The 12,935-nt window shown below is 39.8% G+C and overlaps 1 protein-coding gene across 1 annotated transcript in view; it reads left to right on the top strand.

The window, feature by feature from the left end:
- The window catches only part of LOC122806131 (YEATS domain-containing protein 4-like), a 460,120-nt gene that overhangs the window by 257,816 nt on the left and 189,369 nt on the right, over window positions 1-12,935 (top strand). Inside the window, exon 4 of the mRNA XM_044076368.1 lies at window positions 5,887-5,981. Within this exon, the coding sequence (XP_043932303.1) occupies window positions 5,887-5,981 (95 nt within the window). The remainder of the gene's footprint in view (window positions 1-5,886; window positions 5,982-12,935) is intronic.

Genomic DNA, 12,935 nt, shown 5'->3' with positions numbered 1-12,935 from the left:
CAGTACCTTGACTATGGTGCATGGTATCCAGGGTTCAAACCTGGCCACTGCTTTTTATATTTTATGACTGTCTAGACAGGCTAGGGGGTGTGTCTGTGTAAAGGCAGTTTTGTTACAGCTTGCTCAATGTTGCCCGTCGGTTAGCTTGTTGGCGCGGTGCGCAGCTCCGCACAAATGGGTTACGCTGGTTTACACCTCATTTGGCTGTCAGCATGCATATTACGCTCAGCTCAGCTAGGGGCACACAGTTTCAGTGTGTTAAACCACGGCTCTCCTACGGGCACTCATTTTGCACCTATTGAACTATTGCTCACCTACGGGCACTCATTTTGCACCTGTTAAACCACTGCTCACCTATGGGCAGATGCACTCAACTTGTTAAACTATATCTCAGCTATGGGCACATCTGGCATTTATTATTTTATCTCACATTTCTTCACAATAACTGGCCTATTTCATTACATTTTACATAAAATATAATTTTATATGTGTACATATGTGTCAGGGACTTGTTTCGTGCTTATTTCACTAAAAATAAAAATTGATGTTGTGGGGGCTTGAGCCATGACTGCCTGCACTTCAGCCGAAGTCTCTACCGCTACGCTATTGCTTTTTGGCTTACTTTGCATAGTTAGTTCTTATATGCTTTTCCACTTACTGCTAACTGTGGCTGAGCTACGGGCATGCCCGCGCAAACAAGCGCACTCACGGGCAAACATCTTTACAATTTAAAAATAATATAATACATGTTCATTTATATGATTTTATGTTCCTAGTCTGTGGGGGCATGTGTTGTGTTATGTTTATTCACATTTCCATGTACTCTGTCGTGGGGGTTTACTTTGGGCACTTTTACTCTTCTGGGGGCGTGTCCGCTTGCAGGGCTCGGCCTACGGACACACCCCCTACTGTCTTCCATGGACCGTGTTAGCCTTAGGTGTGATTCAGCATGCCCTCATGCATATGCATGACATGCTGACGTCACAGCGTTTAACTGCAGCCTCCATGTAAGCCTTGTATCTCTTACATGGAGGCTTCGTGAATCCTGCCCATTAATTTTGTCAAGAACTGACAAAAACAAATTCTGAGGCAAAGTCAGGGACAGGTGAGAACTACGTTTCACCATCATATACAAACACACACACTCACAGGTGTCCACCAATTAACACCGCTTTATTCATTCTGTATACCTCAGTTGTTTGACTGCCATAAATAAATGAAGCTGCACTGGTGAAATAAATATAGAAGTGGAGCAGATCATGAGCAGCATCATGATTATGTATTGCCATCAATCTATCCTCTCAACTTCTCCTTCATCACAATTTTTTCTACTTATGTTTTTTTTTATATTTCTGCTTATATCCTTCTACCTCCTCTTCCATTTTCTGCTACTGATCTAGTGACATCCAACCTCATTTATGTCAATATGTACACTGAACCTATGTTCATTATCTCTGCTCTTGTTATCTCCAGCTATTACATTTTAACATGCCTTAGATTTATGTATGTGAATGTAACTTCTAATGTGCATAATATGCTTTTTACTATTTATGTTTCAATATTGTCTGCAAAGTAATGCCTAAAATGTTTAACTTGTTACAGTTGTTTGTTGTAAAAATATATTTTATGTGGAACTTTTCTCCCTGGGCCTCCACTGAAAATGGGACTTCTGCCCAGCCATACATTTCCAGTAAACAAAAGAGAGTAAATAAATAAACAGATATACTTACAAAGCTGCTAGAATAGCAGGTTTTGCTTTAACATGCACTTTCTGAGAAGTACAAAACTCAAATATCAGTCAATAATGACTCAAATCATTATAATTTACCAATAAAAATAAAAAAAATATGATGAACGGACCAAAGATATGGAGGCAAAATAATGGAAATTCTGTGAAGGGACAGTACTCCGCTCAAAATAAACTTGAGTGGTAAACTATGTTTCATTTTCAGTGCTTAATTATAAGTGCACACACACACACACACACACACATGCACTCAGCATCCACACTGCAAATGAGAAATGCAGATGTGCAATGCCTAGCACCAGAAGTTAATTTCAAAAGTACATGAAGATGGGATGAAATAGCAGTTCAGCCAATAAAATAAACAGGAAGAATTATGCACCTACATATTCACAATAAATGCATAATAATATTCTAAAATTGCAATAAATTTGAATAATTTGCTCATCGTTATAATTTGGTAGCACTTACTCTGAGTACAGGATTAATGGATACATGTTCATTTAATCCTGAGATAGTGGTTGCATTCAGACATAATTGCCAATACAATTCCCTATATTTAATTTTTGTTTCCCATGTCCTGACCCTGGGATCTTGTAGAACTACCTCTAGGATTCCAAACACAATTTTTTTTAACAGTATTACATGTAATTGTATGCTTATATAATGCACTTTTAGAATTTTCCTTAGATGCATCATATTATCATAATAGTAACAATGAATAAATTGTTCATCAAAATTTATTGTAATTTTAGAAAATTATTATGCATTTATTGCGAATATGTAGTATTGTAATTTACTGTTAGTAATGTTTTTTAACAACTTAATGTATAAATAATTCAGTGTTTTGACATATGTATAGTTTTAACCGAAACAGTCAAAAGGTTTTTCATTTTTAGACTATTTTTTAATTAGAAATGAATTAAATTTTTATAGCATGCTTGTATTTTATCACATGATTTAATGTATTGTGTATTTACAAATGCATCCAATCAGGTTTTTAGTTCTGATTAAGTCCTTTTGATGTTGAATGGAATGAAAGTGCATTGTATTGTATTTAATTAGTGCTTAACTTTTGTATTAAAGAGTGCTTTACCGCTGCAAAGCTAAGTGTTTATTTTGCTCACTGGATTGGTATTTTACCCCAGCTTTGTAGACTTTGGAAATTACCTTTGGGTGTTTGGTACTTCTTGCTTTCCTACACTTACAGATCACATACTAAGCTACTGATTTAATGGGTTCCTATTATATAATCGAAGACGCAATTCTTCAAATGCATCTTGATCAAAACTGAAAGCACAAAACAGCAAAATAGCGAAATGGCATATAAATGATTTCTTTCCCTGGGAAAGAAATCACTTGGCTGCCTCCGTTACTTTGCCGTTTTCCTCACTGTAATGCGATCTTGGAGTGTTCGGGATTGTAAGCTTTCACTTACATGGGGTTGATAAATCAGTATTTGCTTTTTTAAGCATTCGCTGATTTAATATAGACCCGATTTAACTTAGTCTGTATTGTGTAAATGTAGTATTTCAGTTTAGATGCTTTTACAAATTTGAGGGTGAGCATACTCATCTGAGGAGTCAAAAGAATTCTCCTCTCCGCATGAGTATGCTCTTCCGGGATATACAGCAACTCAAATTTCTTGCTGAGTATGCTTGTGTAAGACGTAATGGATTAAATAAGTGTCTGTATTCCTCACAAGCAGTGTTTAACAGTAATGGGTTATCAGTAAATCTGAGACAGCCACTGCACTGCTCAGGGTGCTTAATGCTAGTAGGCTGGCAACAGATGATGTCAGCTCAAACTGTAGTCCCGTGAAGTATGAATATCTGATGAGGGTTCAGTTATAATGTGGTGTCAGGTTACTATGCAGCTTGAGGTACAATAGAAGCAGTAGTAGTAGTAGTTATTTGGGTTCTATGCAAACGTTAACAAGATTCAGTATTGAAAGATGGATGCTATGCAGATGGTAACATAGTCAATTTGGGTGAAAGAAAGACAACCATATACTGTGAAATATGCAGTTAGTAACAGTCAATTTAGAGCAGAAAGTGGAAAACCATATACTATGTGCACAGTACTATCAGAAAAAAAAAATGACTCAGGATAATTGGATGGGTGACACAAAGCTTATCAATGCAGTATAACAGTTCAGAAGTGACAGAGAGTATCAGCACATGTGCTACCAAAAAGTAAGTGGCTCAATAAACCAAGAGTGATACACAGTATCAGCCACCCAGTTGTGTGAACCTTGGCTCTAGATGATTGTCAATATTAATGTGACACACCATGTGCAAACATGGGAAAAAGGGGTTGTGGATCGATGGATACACAGTGCCAGCAGAGGTGATAAAAATCAGCAGCAGACCGACAGTCAGGGGAGACCCAGTACAGAAATTTATAAGCGGCACAGGGATGCAGGCACGACTGTCACAATTATTTATATATAGGGTTGCCAGCTTTCATTGTGACTAAAACCAGAGTAAGGCCACACCCCTCGCATCACCAGTAACCCCGACCAACTCTTCCCCTGTCCTGCCCACACCCCGCCCATTTTATGACATCACCATGATATCGCCTGACAGGAACATCCGCTATTTTTCATTCCTGATGCCTGATTTCGGCTGATTTACTATGCTTTTCTGTAAAAAAGCATAATAAATCAGCCGATTTACAAACTCCAATAATCTGTTTCCTTTTTTGAAACAGAATACTAGAGCTTGTACAGTGTTTTCTGGACTACCGGAGAATCTATTTGATTTCCAGATAGCCTGGAAAAAAACTGAGGGGTGGCAACCCTATTTATATAGGGCTGCAATCTGCTGCTCAATGTACAGTTACATGAAGAAGAAGATATCAGATCACATGAGGATGTGTGAAGAGAACAGGTGGTTACTGTTGCTGTGTAGTATAGTATAGTCTTTAACACAGTTGTGCACACAGCGTAAAGTTGTGCAGCTCAGCTGAAGCACACTCAAAACTATGCAATGCAGCAGAAATTAAAACAAGTAAAAGAAAAAAAACACCGCAGAGTATAGAAATGTGGAGTGATAACAACCTATCAGCAGATAAATACATAGACTACTGCAAATTCTTCTTTTCTCAAAAGAGTAAACTGAAGATCAGTTCTAAACATAAAAAATACCACTAGTAAACAAGTCTTAATATTAGCTTAAAAGACTTTAGGAAGCTACTTTCTTGGTGTTGGAGGGTTCAGAGAGTAGTCAAATCCAAAAAATCGTCTTCTCAGGAGTGCAGCATTATGTAGGTCAATTGAAATGACTGGAAAGCCATGCAACACAGCAGAAATTAAAAGTTTTTTTTATAAAACAAGCCACATGATGAATGACATTGGTGGACAGAACTGCATTTGTTCTATTGCTGCAACAATGATCCTCCATAAAAATATATCCTTGGATAATTCTGTCAGTTGCCATTACCCTGTGATATGAATCTGGCTTGGCTTACAACTTAGCATATCTTTGGTAACTACTCTTTGAGGAGTGCTTACAGTTGAGTTACCTGTCCTGGTTATCAGGCCAGTAAATGACTGACTAGATGTCTGTTCTTGGCTCACCCTACATAATTAGTTCTTTGGATAATTTCAGTTTGATAGTAAATGCACCAGAAAACAGGCTTTCTCCTACAAACGAAGAAGGGTTGGGGAAATCAGGCAAAGGTAGGTTTCAGCATTCCTGAAAGATATAATCAAACTTTGAATGCATGCTTGGAAAGGATAGAGGAGTCTCAAATACTATTGAACACTTGATATGTTGCTTGTTTAGGTGTGTGTACAAGTTCTGGAATATTACTTTTATGATGGTATCATTCAAGCTTGTTTTACTATTTTTAGGACGGTCAGGGACTTATCAGAGAAATCTTGTGCTAAGTGGAAATAGGAACAGAGTCTGGCTTACATAAGCACAGTGGTAGCACTGCAAATCCATTTGCTTTAAGTAGAAAACCTAATACAAGACATAAAGGTAAAACTAGGTTTGCCCATAAACTTGTAAAAATATCTGAGAAGTTTGGTAACTGTAAAGTGATTGCCTTGAGTAAAATTGGGTCACGATAAGATTACACTTGAAATTTAAGAGCATTACTTTTTGTAGAGTAAATTAACTGTATTATTTTTCCAGTTGTTACAAAGCCACCATATGAAATTACAGAAACAGGCTGGAGTGAATTTAAAATTATCATCAAAATATTCTTCATTGATCCAAATGAAAGGCCTGTAAGTATGAGTTTAAAAATATGCATGTTTAATGAGCAGATTATTTCTCAAAACACATTATTATAGGGTCTTATGAGCATGTTTTAATTTACCATTTAAACAATGGATATTGAGGGTCTATATTAGATGAACGAATGTTCATCTTACCGAATGCTCACATGAGCGAATATCCAGGTACTCGAAACTGCAATTGTGGGGGGCTGCGCCCCCCACACCCCCCTAAATATATATTCCAACTCTGAGATCGCACTACAGTGAGGAAAGGGCAAATATTCCCATCTTCACTGTACTGCAATCTCGCAATTGCGGTTTCGAGTTCCGCAATATTCGCTCATGTGAGCGTTCGCTAAGATGAACTTTCGTTCATCTAATATAGACCCGATACTGACATGCAAAAGTTGTGTTTTTAATTGAATACTACTATGTTATAATTCTGCCTTAAACCAAGGGCTCTTGTTTTTTTACAGATGACTGATTTTTTTAGAGTACTTTTTGAATCATAACAGTCATGAAAACAAGTTTTGCAGAAGATTGTCCAACATGTAACTGTCATATGTGATTAATGTAATAAAATGTCATTTGAGTCCTTGCAAAAATATATTGCAGATTTTGACCTAATGAAAAACTAACAGTTTTATTTGGGCTTAAAATGTTTACATTTGTTATTCAAAGAGGGGATTCACAGAGGTTCTCTCTCACGTACACTCATGCACACACATGTCCACACACACATATTCATATGTTATTCACACAAGCACGCACTCATGCTGTACTTAGCAACTGTTTTCATTGTATGAATCATGGCCAGTCCCACAGGTATGAATATGTGTACACCATTAAAAGACAGTGTACATGTTTACTTCACTGTGAAAAATGTAACATTGTGAACAATTATCTGATTTACTCTGCTAAGTTATTCTGGAGCCATTGCCATTTCTGAAGGACAGCACTTGGCTATTTAGCATTTCCTACGCCTCTGGACTGCTACATTTGGGTTTTGCTTTCCCAGCAAGACTGCTGTCCATGTTGTCTACCACCAGTGAAAAATCATAGCGGTAGGGTGGTTGCTAAATCACACAGGCTTACTTTGATGCAGAAATGTTCACAAGTAAGGTTTCTGAATTGCTGTAAGACTTTCTGAATCCCAGAGCAGGTTATGAGCATGACATATCTTATTAAGAAACTTGCAGAAATATTTTGTGGCAATATTTACAGCCTAATATGGTTAATAACATATTTTCATTTTGTAATATCCTATGTACAAATGATTATGGAAAACAGATTTTCAGGTCTGACTGGATAACTTAATTGTGTGTCACAATTTTATCTTTGGACCCTATCAGTTCTTTGACAGCTGTGGTAACTCAAGAGCATTGACTGCCTTTTTAGTCTCAGACATTTAATAGGGAAAAGTTAGATCCACTGTTGTCCACAGCACATACAGAGCTACTAACTACTGTGTGGCACATTTGGCTGAAGAGGGATTCCTAGTTAATTAGTTGCAGCTCAAGTAGAGAGTGGGGCTCCATCCTTTCCGTGTAAGCTCTGGTTTGGATGAGCTTTGCTGGTTACCTGCACACCAGGCCAAGGACAATCACAAGGCATTCTTTAGCTCTGTCCACAGCCACAAAGGCAATACACAATTGTGTGCAGAGCTCATTCTAAATGTAGCCACCTATAATGAGCCAGGAGACATAGCAAACCTTCTGGCTGATAAATTCAGCTCCAACTTTACTCCTCTCTCCCCCTCAACCTTCCCTCAGGAAATATCATCAAATATAACTCACCCTACTATCACTAGTGAACAGGTCCTTAATGCTCTCTCTAAGACCAAGAACACTGCATCATTGGGCTCAGACAATATCCCAGGATGCCTTCTAAATAGCCATGGAACATGACCTATCAGGGCCTCTGGAATTACTGTTTAACTGCAGCCTCCAAACAGGCTTTGTGCTTCATGAATGGAGTAAGGTAACAGTCATCCCTCTACACAAAGGTGGGTCATCTACAGACCCTGGAAACTACAGACCCATAAGTCTCACTAGTCTTATATGTAAAGCCATGGAAAGAATTATCATGGAGCTGATCAATAGAGATATAGTAAACCTCCAGACACTGGAACCAGCCCACTTTGGTTTCATCAAGGACAGATCATGCCTACTCAACCTGGTGGACTTCTTTGAGAAGGTCACCAAAGCAATGGATGAGGGCAAAATCATTCACACTGCCTACCATGACCTGACCAAGGTATTTGACACAATACCCCACTCAGGCATTGTTGACAAACTCAAGAGGTTAGGTCCAAACTCATATGTCACCCAGGGGATAGCCAACTGGCTCACAGACAGAACCCAGGAAGTTAGAATTGGGGAGTCCACTTCTAAAAATAGGCCAGTCACAGGTGGAGTCCCGCAGGGATCAGTCCTTGGACCGCTCCTTTTTGGCATTTACTTCTCAGAAGTCAAGGCCAATGTCATTGGTCTCTGGCTGACTAAATTTGCAGATAATTGCAAATTAGGAGCCGTCATTGAATCTCACAGTGACACAAATGTTCTCTAGGAGGGGCTGACACAGACAAACAACTGGTGTCAGAGTCATGGACTAAAACTAAATGCCAAGAAATGCATAATAGTATCCTTTGGGAAGTCATCCATCCCTGGTAACTATCATATTGACAATACACCCCTTAGAGATAACCCAGTAGTCAGGGACTTAGGGACACACATAGATAGTAATCTAGCCTTTGATCATCACGTGTCTACAGTGGTGAGGAAATCATTCTATGTTGCACAACTTATAAACAAAGGTATGGCATCTAAGTCCAAGGAAGTCATTGTTCCACTGTATTCGGCATTCATCAGACCTACCATTGAGTACAATGCCAGCTTTGGTATGTACCTAACCAGGCATATCCAACAAGTGGCATGTCCACAGAGGTTCCTCACTAAAAGAATACAGGGTGTAAGTAATATGTCCTCTGCAGACCACCTCAAGGCCCATTCCCTGTATTCTGTCTCCTACAGGCTTTTGAGGGGAGATCTGTGCCTGACATACAGGACATTGTCAGACCTCACTTTGATGGACCTCCTGCATATCCACAAAACAAACAGTACCAGAATTACCTGTTCTAAAGACTTAAACCTTGCCTGTGATATAAATAGGACCTGTTGGAGATATAGGTACATATCCCAGAGACTACCCCATCTATGGAACAGGCTCTCCATCCATGTGAAGTAGAGTTCCTCCCTAACCTAGTTCAAGTGCAATTTGATGAGAAACCAGAAATTCATCCCTGGTTTGACACCTGTGTCTCTAATGCAAACAGGTAACCTGTAAATGGTTCATCTCCCAGGCCCATGCTTACGCTTATCAAGAGTATCAGAATTTGTCAGAGATTTGGGATGCATGGCTAGGCTTAAAAAGGCCCTTGTGGTTGTTAGCCTAGTAAACACCTATGAACCTATGAGAGAAAAAGGGAAAAAAAAATTTCTGTATAGAAACTGTTCTTTCTAATCTATAATAGTGGATAACTAAACTTCACTTGAGGAAATGTTGTGGTCAGTGCATAGGACACTTAGTGACAGAATGTTGACAACTCAGTTCTTGAAATATTGTCCCTTAAGGGCTACACTATAGAGGTTTTGCACATGTGGAAGTCAAGATCTCAACACTGCAGAAAGTCAGTCATGTGTAGTTGACTAGACTAATGTATTTTATGTGTAGGTTGAACTTTTTTACTGAAGCCTTTTCTTCCTTACATTTTAACTTAAAATGTATGATCATGGATATATAGTCTACCAACTCAGTTTTGAGCAAGGGTCCTGTTCCTATCTCCCTAGCTGCTCTACGCATTTATCCCTTAAGCACTAACTTAACCTGTCATTATGCCCTCTAATCCTGTCTTTGCACAGTGTGCTAGCTGCTGGTACAAGTGATGCTTTTGAGAATGCTGCTTCACCCCCCAACCCAAAACCCCATCTAGGCACATCTCCTTGGATGTGATTACTACAGCCGCAGTTATCCCCGGTGACATGTCATTCATGCCTATGTGCTATATGAAATGTATGCCCACTTGTACTTGGTAACAGCTGTAAATGTCTTACTACGCCATAAGACTGTTTTCACTGTAAAGTGGCGTTTCCTGTTTCTCTCAAGGACCGTAACCCTCTTGGTTACTGAGTCTTTATTCACCAGTACTCTCTTCTCTGTTTTCATATCGACTGTCCTCTCCTGCCTTACTTCCTGCCCCATATTATTACTCCTTATTTTTCCAAGCTTTTCCAGTTCATTTGCATCACTCCTTTCTTCACTATTGTGTCTGTCCATTGTACTGCTTTCTGTGCAGCAACAGACACCTTTATCACTCCAGCTGTACTATTCCTATAAACACTCCATACTGTTGCCCACTCTTGCCACCATGACTTTTGATTTCTGTACACAAATCCTCCTCTTGTTCTTCTTTGTTTACTTGCCCCTCCACTTCTTCTTATTGAGTTCTCCACTGCTGTGTCCCTACTAGAGAGGGCATTGTTTTATGCCATTCCTTCTCCAGTCTCCCCATTTGCTAACTCCTGTCATTTTATTTATATAACATTGTATGTAGTTGGCTCAGCGAACCTTTTCAGCCATGACCTGGGCACAAGGTACAGTGTTAAAACAACATTATGAATTAGGGAGAAAATAAAACTTCAAGAAAAAATACAGACTGTTCAGCACATAAAAAGTAGTCTACCACAAATGGAGATATTAATGGAGGTAAGAATAAATGACATGTAGTACAAGACAGCAGCAATAATGATATTTCAAGTATGAAACCTAAAAAAAAAAACATTAAAACCACAAAAGAATTGTATCTAAGCTGTGACATTAGGATAACCAAAACATTATTTGCAGCAATCATATCTCTCCATCAATCAAATTAGTTAAACACTGCCATCATAAGATAATACACATAGCTGTTCTACCTAAAAGTGATGTACTTATAATAATCTAGTCTAATCGCTTTATTATAAGCCTAGCAGTTGTTCTCAAAATCTCTCTTCTAAGTAAGCACTCGCTAACTAAAGTAAGCACTGCATCCACCTACCTTCCCTGTGAGTACCCACTTCCCTTAAAGGCACAGCACTCCCTTATAATATTCTAGCATGTCAAGTGGTAGATTGCTAGCATCCTCTCCAGTTCAGCTGGTTAATCTGGGAATCTTGAGACAATGCTACAATTGTCTCATGTACACAGACAACCCTCTCCTCCTCCCAACAAACACAAATACATGTGAGAGATGCAACTATATAGCCAAACTGGAGGCTGAACTCTCTCAACTCAGGACTGGCAAGACCAGACAGGAGGAGAAGGTAACCACACACACACCAAACCCAGTCCCACATAGACCTACCACAACTGCAAACCAAACACATAAAAACACAAAGACATACTCGGAGGCTCTAACAAAAAACTTACCAAAATAACAGAGGCTCCCAAAGCAGACACCAAAAAATCCACCACCTCAAAACATAACACATGCATCACATACTTCAATAAATCAGTGTGTCAAACAATCACAGCCCTTAAGGCCAAACACCATGCCTGATACACTAGTAATAGGTGACTCTATAGTCAGACACACTGACGTTCCGCTTACCAGGCTGAACAAGGAGAGGGTAATGGTGAGCTGCTTATCGGGAGCTAGGATCCGCCACATAACACACGCACTCAGGTCACTCCAAAGCAAGTACAAATATGACTCCATCATTGTCCATGCCGGCGTGAATGACCTGAGACATACCTCCCTGGACTACATGAAAAGAGACATAGAGGAGCTCTCTGATTATGTAGCCCAGGCTGGTATGACCCTGACCCTGAGCAGCATCTTGCCCTCACCAAGAATGATGCCACAATACAAAGACAAGATGACCAGCTTTAATAATTGGCTCAAATACTGGTGTCATTCTAGGGGGATCCAATGTCTGTCTGCTTGGGATGACATGCTGGACAAGCCATGCTGCTTCGCAAGGGACGGCTTGCATCTGTCACCACTGGGCTTCTGGATATCGGCTAAGGCTCTTGCCTCCCCCATAGTGCCTTTTTTAGGCAAGGCTCAAAAGACAAACCCACCTCCTTAGAAAACAAAAATGGAAAAAAATTAAGGGTAATGCTGCTCAATGCCAGAAGTCTAAATCTCAAGATGCAGGCTCTCGAAGCACTCCTCAGTATGGAGGACATCGATGTCTGTGCAGTAACTGAAACCTGGTTCAAGGCTCCTGAGAGCACCCCAGTGCTACCAGGCTATACCTCGTATCATGCTTTTCGGCCCCAAAACTCGGGCCAAACCAAAAAGGGAGGGGGAGTGTCCATATTCATCAAGGACACCCACACCTCCAGGTTAGTGGCAACACATGAAGCATCAGAGACCATCCAGGTGCAACTAACCATAGGCAAAACTGCTATACAACTGGTTGCATGTTACAGACCACCCTCCCAATCTCAGGAACCCCGCTCAGCCTTCCTGAAGACATTGGAGGATATGAATGTCTCACCAAACACCATCATATTGGGAGACTTCAACTACCCTAACATAGACTGGGTGCATTATTCTAGCCCAAACACCCTAACCCAAAGGTTCCTGGAATTCATAAATTCAAATGCAATGGAACAGCTAGTCACCTTTCCCACAAGGGGAGATAATATACTAGACCTGATCATCACAAACATGGGGACAAAGTGCTCCACACCGGAAGTATACCCTTCACTAGTGAGGTCTGACCACAAACTAATCACCCTGGATATACATATCCCACCTCCACCCCCAACACAAAAAACTACAGTGAAAAACTTCTCAAAAGCTGACTTTACACTTCTTAAAACTGAGATGGTATCCTTTAAGCCCACTGGGACAGTGGAAACCACATCCCACAATGCAGAATCCTTCACAAATGCTTTCTACGGACATCTCCAAGA

Source organism: Protopterus annectens, chromosome 7.part0 (assembly GCF_019279795.1).
Source record: "Protopterus annectens isolate FY-2018-M chromosome 7.part0, PAN1.0, whole genome shotgun sequence".
Taxonomy (NCBI): Eukaryota; Metazoa; Chordata; order Ceratodontiformes; family Protopteridae; genus Protopterus; species Protopterus annectens.
The sequence above is the reverse complement of the archived record's forward strand: the minus strand, read 5'-3'. Positions and strand labels throughout refer to the sequence as shown.